We start from the raw sequence: 19,737 nt of genomic DNA, 5'->3' as shown, positions 1-19,737 counted from the left end.
TCTGCTTGATCCAAAAAGCCTTTGTATAGTTCCATTTACATAAATTGAATTAATTCAATAACATTTTCCTTGTAAGATGATATGCTAAGTAAAATCTTACCAAAAAAAAGCAGCAATTAAGCAATACTGATGAAGAAAATATGCTGGCCTATCTTCACACTCACTAGAATAAGATTTCTTTGTCAACAGATAATAAAATTGGAAGGGAGGTTTTGGAGAAACAAATATAAGGAATTTAATTTAAAATTTTCAACAATGACCTTTCTTGTAAATGACAATTGTGTGTTTTCATAAAAGGGAAAGATAAAAGTTTGAACAATTTGAGCAGTTTGAATTGTAATATGAATTATATGAATATTTCTGTGTCTGTTTAATCTTTTTTCTTGACTAGGTCCTCTGTTTATTTTAGTTTCCACTGCTCCAATGATTTCAGCTTTCACATGGTGTTGACTTGCTATGGATTATGGCATTTTTTTTCAGCTTTTGCTTCTGTGCTAATTGTTTCATTCTCTTTTTGATCCTCAACTAAAATTAACCAGAGCCAGGATCTGATAGGCCCCATTCATCTTTTCAGGCCAGGCTATATCATCTGTCACCCAGCTAGTATTTGGATTTGCTATCCTTGCGTCAAGAACACCTCATGTAAATGATATAAAAACATGGCAGCCTAGACAGACATCAGGGCCAATAGGCAAGGCCATTTCCTAAGAACAGAATGCGAGGGGTGCCTGGGTGACTCAGTCTGGTAAGCATCCAACTCTTGATTTCGGCTTAGGTCATGATCTCAGAGTTGTGAGATCGAGCCCCACATCAGGCTCGGCGTTCATCAAGGAGTCCGCTTGAGATTCTCTCTCCCTCTGCCCCTGCCCCTTGCTCTCTCTCTCTCTCTTTCTCTCTCTGGAATAAATGAATCTTTAAAAAAAAAAAGAAAGAAAGAAAGAAAAAGAATGTGAGTGGACAAATTCCAACTGGCATCCTTGTGATAATGAATCTTAAAGTTTTGCCCAGACATAACATTTTTAGTAGTTACTGGCCAAGTCCAAATCTGAGAATTTAGAAGTAAATACATCATTATCGAATGCACTTTTATTGGATATATTTATCGAATAGTTAGTATTTCCAGCCCATGTCTGTTTTAGAAATAGTGAATCTGGACAATATACTTGTGCAAATTTGCTTCTTAAAGGTAAAATAACACTTAATTGGAAATTCTGGTCTTTGTATTGCTCCTGACAATAAGAACTTATCCTACTCAGTTTTATTGAGTGCCTCTGTGTGCCAGCTTCTTTTACGTGTATTATTTCATCTTAATCATCTTGGAATAAAGAATTGTTTTCCCACTTTTTGCAGAAGAAACTGAAGTTCAGAGCATCCAAGTAATTTAACCAAAGCCACACAGTTAAATACATTGCACAATTAGAACTGAAACCCAGAGGAAGATTCTTAGTCATGAAATTGGGAAAAGTTTAGATTTTTGTTTAAGAGCTCTGGTTATAGGAACCTTTACTGTGTACATAATCTTAGGCAAGTTATTTGATCTCCTTGTGCTTGTTTTCTTGTAAAACAGGGCATGTAGTGGTGGTAATAATAACATTTGTCACAAATTGGGCTCTCTAGGAAGCTGACTCTGGAGTCTAGTGCACATGATGTTTATTGGGGACTGAATTTGGAACACCTGTGGAAGGTGAAGATGGAAGAAGATGGGGTAAAGGGAGAAGTCATTAGCAAAGCAGGTACCAGGTAGCTTTGGCCAATCTTCCCAGGAGCTCTAAGGCTAAAACAGCCCATCATGGTGGTTTTGCATTGTCCAAATAGCCAGGCCTTTATAATCCCTCCTTCATCTGTCATTGGATTTGGGCCACCCAGGGATAGGCATGTCCATAGGTGAGGTAGGTTTCTGGAACTAGGGCATCCCTGCAAGGGCCAGCACCCAGCAGTGGGGGCAGCAGCCCTTTTGTGAAGGGGATCTGAGCAGCATGTCACTGCGTCCTTCACAGTACTTCACAGGGTGTTTTGTTTTTTGTTTTAGGATTAGATAATACCCAGAACAGTTCCTAGTACTTAGCTCATAGTAAATGTTAGTTCCTATTATTGCTACACCACATGTTAGCTTTAAGATTCATGCAGCCTAAAAAGCGTAAGTTTAAAAAGCGAAAAGCAAATTGATCAGACTATTTAATAAAACTCAACCGACTTTTTAAAAAATTAAATTAGCAAGAGTGCTTAACCAAACTAGTTTTCTTTTTTAATTGATGGAAGTTCTCAAAGATAAATAAATTAGTATAATAAACTCTCATATGTCTGTCATCTAGCTCTTCTTTGATGTAGTTTTTGGGTGGGGAGTAAACTGGAGTATTTTAAAAGAAACCCAAGATACGATGTTGTTTCATCTGTAAAGACTTCAGTATGCATCTCTATCTGACAGGAACTTTTAAAAATTATTTACAATAATTCCTTAATATCATCTAATACCAGTCCATATTCCAATTCCCTGTTTATCTCAAAGATTTAGGGGGCTTTGTTTAAATCGTAATCCAAGCAAGGTCCACACATTTTCATTTGGTTGTTATATCTTTTAGGTCTCTTTTATCCTATAACATTCCAAACCCCCTTCCTTTTTTATTTATGTCAGTTATTTGCTGGAAAAACTGGACCATTTTCCCTGGAGAACATCCCATATTCTGGATCTGACTGTTGCTTTCTTGAGTCATGTCATTTGCAGTTAACATATTCTAAACCTCCTCTTTCCTACAAGCCTGTGGTTAGATCTGGTTCAACTTTAATCAAGAAACACTCAGGTGGTGCAATACACAGAACCAGATTTTAATAGATAAAACACATTTAATCAGTCATTTTGGTCAATCCTCAAGTTTCATTTAATCATTACCTTAATTCTAGGACTCCATTAAATGACATCCATTCATCTAAATACATGATAAGGCTTTTGGTTTTCTTCTACAGTTTATGTTAATGTGCCAAGTTATGTTAAGATGTTTGTAAAGTTCTAGAAATTAAAAGTCAACTTAGCCACATTTGCCAGTGACACCTGGAACAATAATGGTAATAATGTAGTAAAATATAAGATTTTTGTTGAGTTATGACTTCATAAAGCTTTGGTTTGTTGACCATTTAAGTATTTTAGTTCCATGAATTATTTATCATCTCATCTGCTGTTTACATTGTCCTTTTTGTAGTCTTTTTATAAATTTTGAATATAAACCTAGAGGTTTCACCCTTTGGCTATTTACTATATTTTAGAAGTTGAAAGAATGAGTAAATAATACATCGACAGGCTACAGGGCAAAACAAGCCCTTGGAAGTTATTCTCATCAGATGTATGTTTCTGAGATAGATGAAGATGAAACAGGGTGTGAATATAAACATATTTCAGACACATATTCTACATAAGTTTTGTGTCAGAATGCAAGTAATTCTATTCTCATCTAAATCTACCTAGAATGAGTTTTTCTTTTGGAATCTCAAGTAGTGGATATGTTGTTTAAAAGTTACTACAGTTTATAAAATGCAGGAGTCAAAAAAATGGCTTAGTTCTTGAATCCTTTTTTCATCAAATGGAAAAAAATCTATCTAAATATTTTAAGATGACCTAGTCACTTCTGATAAAACATCTCTTTGAGGTAGAATTTCATTTAAATTTAAGAATTGTTCTTCTCCCCATAATAAGCATCTATGTGCAGGAAAAGGCTGTGTGGGGTGAGGGCATTTGGTGTATTTACCTAAAATGATCCAGGAGAATGAATGCCTTAAGCTGTTTCTGGACACCTACAAAGATGGTGAGCTGGATACGTGGCTTCTGTTAACTCTGCAACCGAAAAACCAAAGACCTTAATAATTGAACTTTTCAGCGGAAACTGCAGAAGTGTGGCTTTACCTTATTTCTTCCTTCCAAATAATGTATGAGTATGTCCGATTAGTTGATCCTAAATTGCATCCTGAACCCTAACTGCAAAGGAAAAAATGTCCATTTTAGATTTCCAGGCACCAGTTTAGGAAGGAACACTAGATGGAGGGAAGAATGGATGTTGAACTTCAGTCCACCAATATCCATCACACAGTCACACCTGGGTAATGCAGGGGAGAGAGGGGCATTCGTTTCTTGACCTGGATTGGTCTGATGTTGGTGGTATCTTGACGAAGATGACGTATAAGGTTTTCTTCTAAGCTCCCTTGTTCAGAAAGTCTTCACAAGAACAGCTGCATCCCCTCTTCATTGTCTTCAGAAGTATATGTCAAACCCTGTTTTGGGTTGAATTGTGTCCTCCTTGTCCCATATTCATGTGTTGAAGCCCTAACTCCAAATGTCAGGATTTGACCTTGTTTGAAAAAGGATCATTGCATATGTAATTAGTTAAGATCAGGTCATACTGAAATACAGTGGGCCTCTAATCCAAGATGACTGGTATTGTTTATATAAAGGGGAAATTTGGGGAGAGACACACGTGCAGGGATACCATCATGTAAATTTGAAGATGACCATCTATCTACAAGCCAAGAGGAGAGGCTTAAAACAGATACTTTCTTCATGGCTGCAATCCTACCAACACCTTGATTTTGGACTTTCGGCCTCCAGAACTTTGAGGCAATACATTTCTGTTGCTTAAGCCCCTCAATTATGATACTTGTTACAATAGCCCTATCAAACTAATACAAACCCATTTTTGATGAATGCTTTTTCATTCAGGTTAGCAAATCTCCAGGGGTTATAAACCAGCTCTTATTCATTAGTCAACCTCTGTATCCCTTCATTCAGGGTCATGAAACCTGGCTGGGTCTTCTGTGCCCTCTGAAAATTATGGGGAAGTAAAGTAAGGTGACTTCTTGCTTTACTGTCATGGATAAGCCTCCAACGTGAGAAATCTACAGACGAGAAGTGAGCCCTCCTCATCTGTTTTCAGCATCAACTCAAACCTCACCCAAGATTTTTCTTGGAGTCTTCCCATTTCTCCCAAGAATAGCCAGGGTGGGAGAAAGAATATTGTTCTCTATGATGACTTTGTATTATGTCAACTTAAGTACGCCAGAAGTATATTTTTCTGAATTCCTTTCTCTACACAGTTCAGGCTTAGGGTGGCACGTGACTGGAGAGGTGGAAGTGAAGCAAGAACCATGTTTACACTTGGAAAGTGTATGTGAAGCCTGAAAGACAACTCAGACCCCTGGGGATGTGCTATGGCACCTTGTTAGTTGGTGTGGCGTAGGAATTAGGCCACAGTTCCTTCATCTCCCACTGTATCTCCTCTTTAAGTCTCTCTAAAGCCCACATCAGGTTTTTGTGCACCTTCATTGCGTAGTGCACCAGCCCTTCAGTAGGCCACCTGTATTGTGACATTGGAGGCTTGAGGGTGGTAAGAGATGACGTGGGTTCTGGCTAGAGGCAGCATGCTTTCTGACATGTACTCCCATTTTTCAAGATGGTCACAAGATTGTCCATCCACATGCCCTCATGACCAGTGACAACACTCATGCTATAGCGAGGTGTAGGGGTCTTTGTTCTCTCCTCCTGTGTTTGGGCAGGACTGTGACAGGGGTGATGCTGCATGACTTCCAAGACTAGGTTAGGTGGAAGTTGTCTCTCTCGGGACTCTTGCTCTGGGATCCAAGACCACATGAGGGGGCTGCCTGAAGTTAGTCCAATTTACAGCCAGCATCCAGCATCACACGTGAGGAAGTGACACCAGCCCCAGGGTCATCTCACTGCAGTCCCATGAGAGACTCTGAACTAAACCAGATCAGCTCCCAGAATTGTGAGAGAAAAGACCTAATTATTGTTTTGAACCACTAAGTTTTAGTGTGACTTATTCTGCTTAATAACTGGATCACTCACTTTTTCTTTGCCTATTTATAACTCTTATCTCTGAAAACTCTCTCCAGCTCTCCTCTCAACTCCACTCAACAACTGAACCTCCAGCAGTGGAGAGAGGCAAACCAGTTCTGGTTTGCACATTATTCCTAGCAATTTTAAAATTTTATTTCAAGTTGTGACTCTGTTTTTGATGCCAGAGGATGAGAAAAGAACTCCCTATCCCATGTTTCAGATTATTGTCACATGTCACTTTTATGGACCCTTGGACTCAATAGATATGTATTTTAAAAGACTATAAACACCTCCCATCAACAGGTGAATTGATCAACAAAATGTGGGAATGTGAAATAGAGGGGCACCTGGGTGGCTCAGTAGGTTGAGCATCTGACTCTTGGTTTCAGCTCAGGTCATGGGATAGAGCCCTACCTTGGGCAGCAGAGAGTATGCTTGGAAGCCTCTCCTGTTCCCTCTGCCCCTGCCCCTTCTTGTGCACTCGTGAGCTCTCTCTAAAATAAATCTTTTTTAAAATGTTAAGTATATAAGAATAAATACATCATGGTTCCTACCCTCAAAGAATCTAGTATCTACATAAGGTGATGGAACATGCATGCTGAAAGATAAGAACACCACCTTTTACTACTATTTTTTTGGTGACAAATACTGATAGCGTATTCTTAGGAAGTTGAGGGGGGAAGAATGTAAAGAAGAGGGAAAGACATTCTGAACGAGAGCAGCATGGACCTCTTTGGAGGACAATGGGTAGCTAATTGTAGTTTTCACAGTTGATTTATATAGAATGTAGAACATATCTTCATCTAAAATATCTTGAAAGGCTGGTATCTTAAAAAGGATGCAAACCATAGAAGCGTACATGTTTCCTCAAGAAAGCTCATTGGTTTTTTTTTTGTTGTTTTTTTCTGTTTTATAGTCGTGTTACTTTATATTTTTATTTTGATATTTTATATGTTATTTCTTTTCCATTAAGAACATTTTTACATTTTAAAAATTTCCTAATCTCTATCCTTTCAGGAAAACAAAGTCAAGGCACCTAATCTGACAACTAAACAAATGTTCAAGTTCTCTCTGACTCAGGGCCCTTCCACACGACCTGCTCTGGCTGAGCGTCTTTTACCATGTTCAGTAGTCATGGACCACAAGGTGGAGCATTCCGGCAGCCATCTGAAGAAGCCCTGGGTGTCCTCAACTCTGCACCTCCAGCAAGAAGCTCTCCAGAACAGAAAGAAATCCCTGTCTGACAAGGCACCCGAAGTACATTTGGAAGTACCAAAGCCCAGCAGAGAAAAGATTCGAGTTCAAAGCACAAATTTTAGTTCCCAGAATAATATTGCCCCTCAATTCATACCAGTTTTCAAAAATCAGTCATTACAAAGGAACAAAAATATCTTAGAACCTGGCAGCCTGAAAAGAAAACAGCATGTTATTACAGAATCTAAATTGTTTTCACTTAAAACTAGCATGATGCAAAATGACAAACTGAATTTAGATCCAGCTATTAGAAAAAGACTTAATCATAACATTCAGATGAATGCTAGAAATTTAAATCAGAAGACTTCTAGACTACAAGAAAAAAACACTGGGTCCTGTGAAAATATGATAAAATATCCCCCTTTTAATGGAGAATCATCAACTGTGAGTTTAAATGAAAGTAAACACCTGTCTAATAGTTTAGCATTTCAGATGTCAAATAACAGTTTAGGTGTAATAAACAGTGCTGTTGACTTCCAAGTGAATGGAAAAGAACATTTAACAAACAAATATATAACACAAATTTTAGGAAAAGGCCACAAGTCACTAAAAATAAAAAAACAACCGCACATTTTTGAATCAGACACAGAAACGGAAGATCCCCACCTACTACAGCAACAATCAATAAATCAAACTATGAAAGTTGATGTAAATGACCACAAATTGATAAGCAAAACAGGCCACAGGTCTAAAAGAAAATTGTGTCAGGAATCTTCAAAAACTTCAAAGAGACCTCATTCCAATACTATCCATTATGGACAGTCCAGTTTCTCTAGGAACAAGGTAAAAAAATCTGGGGTATATATCATATGGTAAGCCTTTCAAACCCCTAAAGATTTAAATGATTTTCCCTAGATCATCTAGAAACAATGAGAAACAGAGTATCTACCCTAACACAAGTGCAAGTATATACAGTTAATTTTAACCAAGTGTGATTCTTTAATCTGATTACAGATACATGATGTGGACAAATCAAAAGCTCAGAAACCTCTCATCCCTAAAGCTTAGAACATGGATGTGAAGGAAGGAAATGTCCACCAGGTAACTTAGGTGATACATTTTGATTTATTTTTTGTTACATTATCTGAATTGGTATTGCCATGTTTAGAGATCCCCAACCTCTTGGTAAGAAGGAGCTACTTTTAAATTACCTGAAGCCTTATAATCAGCAAAGAAATAGGAAATACTGGGAACAGTGCAGCCCTTGAATAAGGACTGTACACAGAATCTGTTGCGTATAGTAAAGGCCCCCACAGAGGGATGAGGTGGAGAAAGGTCCCGCAGCTGGCTGTCTCCCACACTGCTCTGTGGTCTTTGCAGACTAAAAAGAAGGCATAGCAGTAACAGACCGCCTAAAGATACAAGATTCCACATCCACTAGAACATGTACCTTTGGGACTTTTACCCAAGATAATTAACCTTATATGATGTTTCAAAGGTTAATCATGAAGTTAAAATTTACTCCACAAAATTGCAGTGCTGGCTAAAGTGAAACTTGAGATTTAGCTGATAATGCTGAGTCCAAGGCACTGAATTCACAAACCATGCGTTTGGAAATTGCATTGTATTCCATTCTGCCATCTGTTTTATTCTAAGAACAAACATATTACTAAAATATCCACAAATACTTTTTTTGCATAGAATTACTGGAATATTTTCAAATTCCTGTGAACAGACTAGAAAACATTTTCTTCTTTTCTCCTATAAATGCTGTTTCTTTCTGTAATAGAATTTCAGCCTGATTTCAATTAACCAAAAGGTACTTAATTCTGTTCCTATTTTTTTTTTTAACTATCTTGTATTTCATGTAGTTTTTGACTACATTTTAATGCACTCAGTAGGTGGTTAAGGAAAAAGTGTGTGTGCTAGAATGCCTTAAAATTTTTCATTTTCATTTTAAAAAATCTATTCCAGATTTCATAATTTTTTAGAAGTATAACACTTTCCCACTTTGAACTACTTAAGATCTAAGATAATTTTTAAATTAAAAAAAATTATTCCATCACCTAGAAAGAATAGCATAATGAGAAAAATTATGGATATCTTTATTGGAAATAATTTCTGCCAAATGTAAAGTTAGTATATACCCCTGTAAAAAAATTTGAGTAATTACAAAACAGTTTCAAGAAAAAGTAAAAAACAAAAACAAAAACAAAATGCCTGTAATTCCTCTTTGCAGAGATAACCACTCTGAATATGGATGGACATTCACACACTCCTGTGAGCATGGAATCAGGCTCCGTACACTGCTGGGGAACCTCCTTTATCACTTGACAGTTGTTATTTTCATGGGTGCATAGTATTTATTCCATGGCTTGTGGGTATATTAACTGTCACTACTGATTGACACTTAAGTTGTTCCCAACTTTTCACTGTGGCAACAGTATTGTACAAATGGTTTTGAACAGATATTTTTAAAATATCCAAGTGTATAGTAGTTTTGTTAGTTGAAAATACCTTTATTTTGCCCTTACTATTTTTATGGAGATTTCTTTGAATATATTATTTTTATTATTGAAGATTTCAAGCTTTACAACATATAGACAATAGTGTAAAGATCTTCTAAGTAGCCATCACCTAGCTTTAACAATTATTAATATTTTACCACTCTGTCTCACCTATTTCTCACAGATCCATTTTTTTACTATACTATTTAAGACAACTTCAGTACATCAGACAGTTCACCCATAAACATTTTAATATAGCTCTCTACCAGGCAAGGGATAGCATATTTTTAAAGAAAAAAAGAATATGTGTATGAATATATTACAATTTTTGGCCTATCTACAGTATCTTTACTAACTCATTAAATTTTACTTTAACATGTAAACTGACAGAAAGCTCTGTTTCATAGAACAGCTAGAGCCTTCGGTCATACAACCAAAATAATGGCGTGAAGATTTATTTGTTCAGCATACGTATGTGCTCTGTGCCAGGCAGTGGACCAAGCACTGTGCCAGTGAAATAACAAAACTGCCATTGGCTGTGTAGTCTAGCCTCCAGCCAACCCATTCTGGGTTCCCAGCAAAAATGTAGAAGTGTATGTGCAGTGAAGCAAATGCAACAATGACGTTTTGGTCTATATTACAAATAAATTATTGAGCTTATAAAAAGGGAGAAACAGAAATAGAGTTTCTCACCTAATTAGTATTATTCTGGCTTTCAAACATTTTAGATGTTTAATTTGCAAAATGTGATATAATTGTTGTGTAAGATATTTAAAAGAAATACAAAATCCTCATTAATATTCTACTGAAATAATTCTTCATTAAATTTTTAAAAACCCAGCAGAGAGCTGAGTGTAAGTTGAACCTTGATTTTTTTAATGTGATTCACTGTTTTTCCTACTTCACTAAATCATTGCAATTAAAGGCAAAAGTGAATACAAACTCTACTTCAAAACTGTAAATATAGTTCTTGCTCTTAAAGTTGCACCTGGTTGATTAATATACTGTAAGCGTTTCTTTTTCCCAGAGTATTTCTATTTTGAAATATTTTGTCATTTTCAGAGGGAAACACAGCTGGTTTAAAGCCCATTTTGAGTGGGCCTTGTTCATTCTAAAACTGGTATGATAGATAACTAGTAGACTGCGATAAAAAAAAAATGGTATGTCATGTTTGTGAGGCTGTGGTGACAATATTTGTTAATGAAAATACTGTGAATATCTTCATTAACATATTCTGTGAATATAGTATATATATATTTGGTCACTCAGTCGTCACAACATGTACTTCCTTGAAACCAGTCTTTCCCTCCGCTCCATGCATTCCTAGCTGCCTTCCTGCTACTATCCTCATACTTCAGGTAATAAAAGACTTACTTTATTATAAGACTAAGCAAAATAATTAAAAAGATAAATCCACTGCTTAGTGTGTAATATCTTCCAACTCTTTATATAAATAACCTTGCTAGCTCCTCCTCCACTCCATTAGTGTCTAAAACTAATTTATAGGATAGTATTTCATTTAGATAAATGTTCATCTACATGGCAAGCCTGCTTATGTTAGGATCAGTCTATTTTCTGGTGTAAAGTAGGTTTCTTTTTCATCTTACAGTATTTACCTTAATGAAAACTTAACACACAAAATATATGTAATGTGTATATTTGATATATATGTATATATGATATGTATGTACATATAATATGCACATATTATATATATGTTTATATATATGATTTACTATAGAGATACATGAACAGATTGATTGATTGATGATTTACTATTCCATGTTCAGAGAAGAGGTTCCAGGCCAAATTGCTGTGCTCAGACTTACTGAAAAAATTAGTGAAAATTTTGGTTCATTTTAAAGATTATAATTTTGAAAGCCAGGATAATTCCAAATCTAATTAGGGAAAACTAAATTGCACTTCCTTGTTTAAGTTTTTGTTGATTTATATGCATTGTGGACACCACCCCACCCTGCCCTCAAATCATTCTTCATATTCCAATTGTATCTTAGTTTTAGAACCATTACAGTTTTAAACCATAAATAATTTTATGTTTGCCTATATGCAGAACCTTAAAAGATTAGCCATTTCATTTAAAAACCTATGGCAATATGCCAGAATTTATGCTAAGAATCATCTTCATAGAAATGTAAAAATGTTTTTCATGTACTATTTGTATTTTCAATTTCACAGTATTTTTTGCTTACTATATTTGAACTTTTTCTATTTATATTTTTATATGTTACTAAAATTATACATTATTACATATTTTCTTTGTATTTTTTGCTTACCATATAAAATACGTAAAATATATGGGTTTGTCAATGATTACTAACCAGTTCACTAACCAGTTTTTGCTCTCTTTTTCAAATTGCACTCATCTGGTGTTAATGCTGGAATTGACAATATATTGTATTTACTGATACTTAAGAATGGTCAGTATTTATAGCTGTTTAAAGATGTCATGATCATTATTTATTGATGCTCAAAATGTTCATGTTGTATCCTACATAGTGTCTTATTTTAAATAAGAAAATAAAGGTATTCAGATAGATGTATTTTCATGTTTTGTAGAGACTACATATAGGAATAGAAAGGCTTGGATAAATTCCAAACTGTTTTACATTTATGGTTCCATTTCTTCACATGCATTTGCTACTGGAGCCATGTAAACTAGTTAGGTCATCACCACTTCCCAGAACTTCTATTCTCAAAAGTTTCTTTTTCGTTTCATTCAACAGATACTTATTTAGTATCTACTACATGCCAAGCACTATTGTAGGTACTTGAGATACATCAGTGAACACTAACCTTGGGATATATCAGTGAACACTGAGAAGGACAGATGATGAACATGACAAATAAATAATATAATGTATTAGAAAGTGACAAGTAAAGAAAAATAGGGAAAAGTAAGGGAGATGGTTAAGGTAGGCTTCCTTGAGCAAAGACCTGAAGGAGGTGAGCTCTCCAGGCATAAAGAGCAGGCTATGTATGTTCAAGAGACATCAGGGAGCCCAGAGTGGCTAGAGTAAAAAGAGCCAGAGGGGGGAGACCAGAAGGTCAGATCTGATGATATTGGGCCTGTCAGCCATGGCGAAGACAGTCACTTTTACACTGAGTGAGATGGGTTTGGGATCAGAGGGGTGACATGGTCTGACTTGGGTTTCAACAGGCTCATTCTGACTGCTGCATTGAGAACAGACTGAGGCTAGAGGAGAGCATGAGAGAAGAAATAGGGGGATCAGCCCAGAGGCTGTGCAGTCATCCAGGGAAAGATGGAAGTGGTGTGCCACCATGGCAGCTGCGGAAGAGATGAGTGGTCGATTCTGCGCATCTTGTGAAGGATACCATACACTGGAGGATTAGGGATTGAGAGAGAGAGGTGCTGAGGATGACTCCAAGGTGTTTGGCTTGATCACATCTCACTTGAGATGAAAAGGAGCGGGACTGGCATTTCACAATGTGGAGGCCATTGATGACGAGCAACTCTATGGAGTGATGGAAGCCAAAGCCTGACTGGGTGAAGGGAGAAGGGAGAATTAGAAATCATGAGTGTAGACACAGCTCTTTCAAGAAGTGTCATCAGTGGACTTCTCTGAATCCTTGTTAATTACCCTTAACAATATTATCCTTTGATTATCCCCTTCTTGAAACCATATTTTCCCACAGCCTCCATAATCTTACATCTCTGGACACAAAGTTTCTATTTCTCTTACTGACTGGCATTGAGTACCCAAGGACTTTGAAGGATGAACAATAGTTATGCCAGACACATTGGGACACAGGAGGAATGGGAGGAAGGGCATTCCAAAGAGAAATCAAATGAGAAAAGGCATGAAGAGGTACACATGTTTAGGAGCAGTGCATGCTGGTTCTTGTGTGGTTAGCTTGTGTTTCATATGGGGACCAGAATGACTGCAGACCAGGCCACAGTAGTAAAGAAGAGTTTTAGGCTGGGTAATTAAATCATGTGGAAGCTGTTCCAGAAACCTAGTCCAGGCAGCAGAGAAAAGAAAAGACAGTACTGACCTACAAGTGGCCATCAGGGAAACTGGCTCTAGAGGTAGGGTCAGAGGTGAAGATGGATTTTCAGTCTTGAACCACTGTAAGAAGAATGCCACTTTTTAAAAATACAGAAAACAGAGGCGTGGTGGGGAAAATATATCAGAAGATGGCTGATTCAGTCCATCGTGAACCGAGTTAGTGGCATTAGCGGAAGATAAAGATAGACCATAGAGACAGAAAATAGACCAACAATATTAAAGCTCAGGGAAATGGAGTTTGGGGTATCATTCACATAGAACTACTGAAGATGCGTGTGAGCGTAGGGAGTGAAGAGAAGAACATGAATGACAATTCTGAGGACACAGTGTCGGTGTGTAAGGAATGGGGAAAGGGAGAATGTGCAGAGAAGAGCAGTCAGGATAAGGTCAGAAAGAGAGGTGAGGAGTCCCAGAGCCAAGGAAAGGAGAGTGTGGAGATGGCAAGGGCAGCATCAGTGCACTGGCCAGGAGGAGACCTGAGAGACAGCTTTAGTCTACAGTTCAAAGGGGAGATGGTCAGGTGCACAGGAAGCAAGTGCTGGGGTCCCTGCAGGAAGTCTGGCTGTGGAGGGAGGACCCACACACCCTGGTTTGAAGGGATGGCAAGATCAAAGGGACATTTGTGAACTGAAACAAAAGGATAAAACACTTCAACCAAGAACAAATATCTGGTGAGAATGAATCAAATGGATAAGATTTTTCCATCTTAATCTTTTCCTCTATAATTTTTTAAAATTCTGGAACCTACTTGCCAATATTAACAGAAAAATTCATAAACAGTTCATCATCTTAGCTTATTAGCTTTGTGTTTAAAAGGAATGTTCATGATTGATTTTCTTAATATTGCATGTATCTTTCATTCTGTTTTCTGCCAGAGAAAATTTTCCTAGTTGACACACACACACAAAAGGCATCAGTATTTTATTGTCTTCTACAAAGATCATCCTGGCTGTTACTATATGTTCATTATATTATTAAATTTCTGAATTTATTCAAAGAATGTTTTGCTATTGACATTTATCCATGAAAGAAATTACATATATGCATAATATTTTTAAATTTTGTTCCACTAGCTTTTTTCCAGAGCATCAATGGGAATTATTTCTAGTTGGTAGCCTGTATTACTATATAAAAGTAGTAGAAATCTGCAGTTATAATTAAGGAGAAACTTGGCAAAACGTAATTGGTTCTGTGGTTTATTATATATCTACTTATCTTACCACTAAAATAATTTAGGAATAAAATATTTAAATCTCTGAAAAGCATGAGTTAAGCTGCCTTAAAATCCTGGGTGTACACTTAGAGGGAACATACATTAACATAATCATTTAGCTAAAATGAGTAATACAATGGAATTTTATAAACATACTGTTTTAAACCATTAAAAGTTTTATTTAAAAACATTTTTTCCCAAATCCATTCCTAGTTTTGCTCCATACCAATGTTGCCGTACTGAAATAAATAGACATGGGACTACTTGTGTGAAGCAGAGAGCCTCCCCTACCCTCTTCTTTCAGCTCTGCACTTGGTGAACTTGTTTTGGTCTGAGTCAGAATTTGAAAACTAACTTCCTCGATGAGTTCCTGTTTTCAATAATGGCAGGCTAGGTTATTTAAACTAAACCTGTCACAGAAAACCAATAATGATGGATGCATTTTTTAAAGTTCATAGCAACATTCAAGAACCAGAATGACAGGGCGCCTGGGTGGCTCAGATGGTTAAGCGTCTGCTTTCGGCTCAGGTCATGATCCCGGGGTCCTGGGATCAAGTCCCGCATCGGGCTCCCTGCTCAGTGCAGAGCCTGCTTCTCCTTCTCCCTCTGCCATTCCTTCTGCTTGTGCTCTTCTATCTCTCTGTCAAATAAATAAATAAAATCTTTAAAAAAAAAAAAAAAAAAAAAAAAAGAACCAGAATGACAGAAGGAATACCAGTATAAATGCTAAGAGAAAACCAGAAAAGTAAACAGAGAATTCAAAATTACTTTTGCTCTTAAGATATTTGATAACCCAGACTGGAAATGGAGCTGTGTTTTGATGATGTTGAAGAGTGAGGGGAACAGAAAGGTAAACCCTCATTGCCTGTCAAAGGCGGGGAGCCTACTGGAGATGCCCACCTCACTCTGCAGTAGACATGTTTTGCTGGGAACCTGAAGACTGTGCCCAAGGTGAAGGTACCATCAGCCACCACCCCCAAGTGCCTGGGGGGGGTGGGGGTGGGGTACACCGCCTTAGTGTGAGAAAAATAGGGGGAAAACATGAGCCCCAGTGAATCTCTGCCCATATTCACCAAGGTGATCCAAGAAAATTCAAACCAAGAATATAAAATAATATCAGAACTATAAAGGTGCCAGAAATATCAGAAACTTTAGGGAGGAAACAATGTTTTTGAATGGTATTAAAGAATATCAAAGTAAATGGAGGGCTGTACCATATTCATAGACTGGAAACTGGATAATGGAAAGATTCAGTTATGATTTTGAGCCACATTTCAACATGTTTGTTTTTAGAACTTGGTAAGTTTATTCTAAAATTGATACGGGTTTGCAGAAGTCACAAAGACTCTTAACAGAAAAGAAGAGAGATAACTTGCTCTCCAGATAACAAGATTTATACAAAGCTATGATAATTAAAACAATGTAGTACTGGTGTTCAGATTGACAAACTGCTGAAACAGAAGAGCCCAGTAGACTGTATATAAATAAGATTTCACACTATTACTGTTCATAATGGCTCAAAGGCAATCTAAATGGCCATTATGAATCTTACTACCATGATAGAAATGAGATGTGAATGAGCTTCCATCCATGTGAAGTTTAAAAACAGGAAAAATTCAACCATGTTGTTTAAGGATTTTTCGCTATAATTTTTTACTCTTCCTTTCAATGTTGTTTAAAGGCTGCAATATATTAGACAAAGAAATCTTTGCTAATATAAGTGTTAATTCTCTGCAGACAACCATATACTCCTTAAAAATCACATAAGCAATATAAAGGTTTCTGCAACCTACATATGCCTCTTTTGGGAAAGAAGAGAAAGCAATGTATTGACAATTATTTGGAGATTTTAAAAATGGTTTTCTTACCAAACTTTATAGTAAATGAACCTATCAGAGCAGTGAACTCAAGTCAGATCAAGCAAAAGAACCATGTAAAAATTATAAAGAAAATCAAGGGAATTATTATTTAAAAATTCAGCATATTGGTGTGTCATGAGGGAGAGAAGGGAATATGGCTGGGGCAGGTAAATGGTAGGGCAGTCCTTCTGGGATACTAGCAATATCTGTTCTGTTTCTTGTCCCTGGGTGGTAGTTATACAGGCATTGACTTATTACTCATTAAACTGTACCTATATGTTTATATACTTTTCAGTATGTGTGTTATATTACACAGGGTTTTGTTTTTTAAAGAGAAAAATAAAATGGGAAAAAATAACCTTCACATAGTGTAGAATACTGAAGGGGTTTTCCTTTAGGGCCATAAGAAAGTAAACTGGGGCTGTAGGTCATAAGGATTGCGTTCTGACTATTCTCTGAAGGATGGCAGGTGCCCAGGACTCTCAGAATGAGCTGCTTTACAGAAATATATGTATGCGAGGTTGCAAGATAGCATAGTAGGAGGACTCAAAAAAAAAAAATCCCAACAGAGGCATCCGGGTTGAGTGGTAAGGGCAGAGGGCAACATAAATCTGCAGCACTATAGCATGGAAATAAGTGGTCAAATCAGGTCAGATGCTTTGAAAAGTTTTAACTAGAAATGGTTAGTGTGAAAAGAGTGAATTGACCTTAGGTCTACAGTCATATTGCATGGTTTTTACTTTGTGGACCTCAGTTTTAAGATCAAGTCATGTGAATTCTGAAAACAAAACAAAACAAACGAAAAAAAAAAAAAACCAGCCTATAATCTCTGCTTCCAACTTAGTTTTATTCTGGCAGAAAGAATGCTGCATGAGTGTTCCATTTGTCACTGGCCAGTTGATCAGTTGATATATATATAATATTGATATTGATATATATAATATAATATATATTTATTATATATATATGTAATGAGGATGCTGAGGGATCGTCCTGAGGAAAAAAGCAGGGAGGGAGGTCCCATGGCAGCTACGTGTGAGCAATATGAGTCAAAGGTATTATTTTTTTTATTTCATGGATTTGCTTCAGGGTTCAATATAAAGAACAACAGTGCATTAGAAAACCATTCCTTTATTAACTTGAAAAGCAAATATAAGTAACCATACTGTGGAATATAGGAAGTGTTACTAAGAAATAGCCAAGTCCCAGCGCATCTCGTAAACTTTAAAGAGAGGAGGGAAATGCCCCCCCCGGCCAAGAAAACCCACAAAACCTAAATTGTTAGGGAATGGGGTTTGGGGGGACAGAATTCACTATTACTGTCACGATTGGAAGTTGGAGGGGGAGAGTCGATGGGAAATGGACTTCAAAATTTCAGGAGCCTTATTAGAAACTTGCCGGATGCCTCCCTGTGATGCTCCCCTTCTGCTACTTCTGGCGCCCGTGGTCTCTTCCCACTGCCGAGCCACTCTCGAATCCCAGACACACAGAAACCATGAGAGAGAGATTCACGGTGGTTTTAAACCACTGAGTTTCGGGGCTAATGTGCTACACAGCAGTAGACGAGCAGTACAACGGCACAGTGTAGAAACGAGGACGAACAGCAGGGCTCACAGGCAACAGTGCTAGGCAAGCCCCTGAGAACATGAGTATGGGAGACATGAGCGGATACCTGTGCTGTGATGTTGGGCTCACTGGCGTGCTCTCCATTTGTGTAGGAGGACAACCGTTCAAAGTGGAGCTGGGAGGCCTCGCCACCGGAGTCCGCCACCTGGGACGTCGGGACGTCTGTGTTTCCCAGTCTACTGCACGGTGGGAAATACTGATCTTTCTGTGCTGGGAGGTGACAGAGCACCAGGTCTTGGTCCCTGGTTAGCGAGTGCTTCCCATAGATGCTAGTTCCTCCGGGAAGCCTGCTAACCCCCTACACCAGGGTTGGTGCCCCTCCCTGGCACCCCGCGTTTCCCTCTCAGGGCACTTGTCAGCATCGTAATGGCCCTTCTCCTCTCCCTGCCTTCTGTGAGGGCCGCGTGGCATTTCTGCCTTGGTAGCACGTGGGGGACGGGCAACACAGAGGGACCTGATCAACTGGCCAGTGACAAACGGAACACGCATGCAGCATTCTTTCTGCCAAACTGCATTGCTTCACGATTTTCAAGATTTTTTAAATGTGTGATATAAGAGAAGGATTTAGAAGACATGTTCACATGATCATTTTCATGGGTATTGGTGACCTCTGAACACATACGACCCTTCAAAACCTTTCCTCAAGTGAGCAGTTCTTCATCTTCTCTCTGCTTCACTGCCCCCTTGTAAACTCGCTCCCTTTAGACACTTCTCACCCCACTCAGTGAATCTCTAGATGGAGGGAGGGTTTGGCAGTGGTGCATGGAGCTTAGACATTGGCAAAAGCCCTTCAAGAACTGAGGAGTGTAGGAGGGGAATCTTTCCCCTTTCTCCTCTGTTTCCCTTGAGACTCACTCTTGGGTTAGGCCAAAATGCCCAAAAGTCCTCCCAGCTTAGAGCACTAAGACCTATTTGAGAAACCAGTGTAAGCTTCTCTCAGTTATCAGCAGAAAGACCTGTTCCCTCAGAGATCATGCCTGAGGCTTCCAGAGTCCATTCGGTGTTACCTCACCCAGGCCACAAGATTGCTTTGTAGCTGCTGAGGGTGCCACAGGCCTGCCAGAGCCATCGATGGCAGTGCCGCCCACACAGTGCACAGCTCAGAAGTGCCCGTGAACTTCAGCGAGCATGCTCTGGCACTCGGTATAAATGGCAGTTAATGATTATGACCCAGACTTTCATGGCATAGCTATAAAACAAAGAGCTTCTATGTTATAAAATTGAGCAAGCTCTGTGTTTCCCACAGCAATAAATTCAGCTTGCCTTTTTCCTCCTAAGAACTAGTTTGGGGACTTTGTAAACTAAAGTAAGCCACACTATATATGGGGCTGCTAGGATGAAACAAAGTATTTTTAGTCCTATTTCTCTTTAACCATATTTACCACATTTCATTACTTCTCTGCCTACTATTGCTCTGTGGTCCCTAAGGAAATAACTAGATGAACTTGAGAAT

The 19,737-nt window shown here is 38.0% G+C and overlaps 1 protein-coding gene across 1 annotated transcript in view; it reads left to right on the top strand.

Moving 5' to 3' along the window:
- Positions 1-19,737, top strand: part of CUNH18orf63 (chromosome unknown C18orf63 homolog) — a 60,880-nt gene that overhangs the window by 18,195 nt on the left and 22,948 nt on the right. The window contains exon 11 of the mRNA XM_045887932.1: positions 6,854-7,873. Coding sequence (XP_045743888.1) covers positions 6,854-7,873 — 1,020 coding nt within the window. The remainder of the gene's footprint in view (positions 1-6,853; positions 7,874-19,737) is intronic.

Source organism: Mirounga angustirostris, unplaced genomic scaffold (assembly GCF_029215605.1).
Source record: "Mirounga angustirostris isolate CCGP_5_RB_7025 unplaced genomic scaffold, mMirAng1.0.hap1 SCAF_14, whole genome shotgun sequence".
Taxonomy (NCBI): domain Eukaryota; kingdom Metazoa; phylum Chordata; class Mammalia; order Carnivora; family Phocidae; genus Mirounga; species Mirounga angustirostris.
The sequence above is the reverse complement of the archived record's forward strand: the minus strand, read 5'-3'. Positions and strand labels throughout refer to the sequence as shown.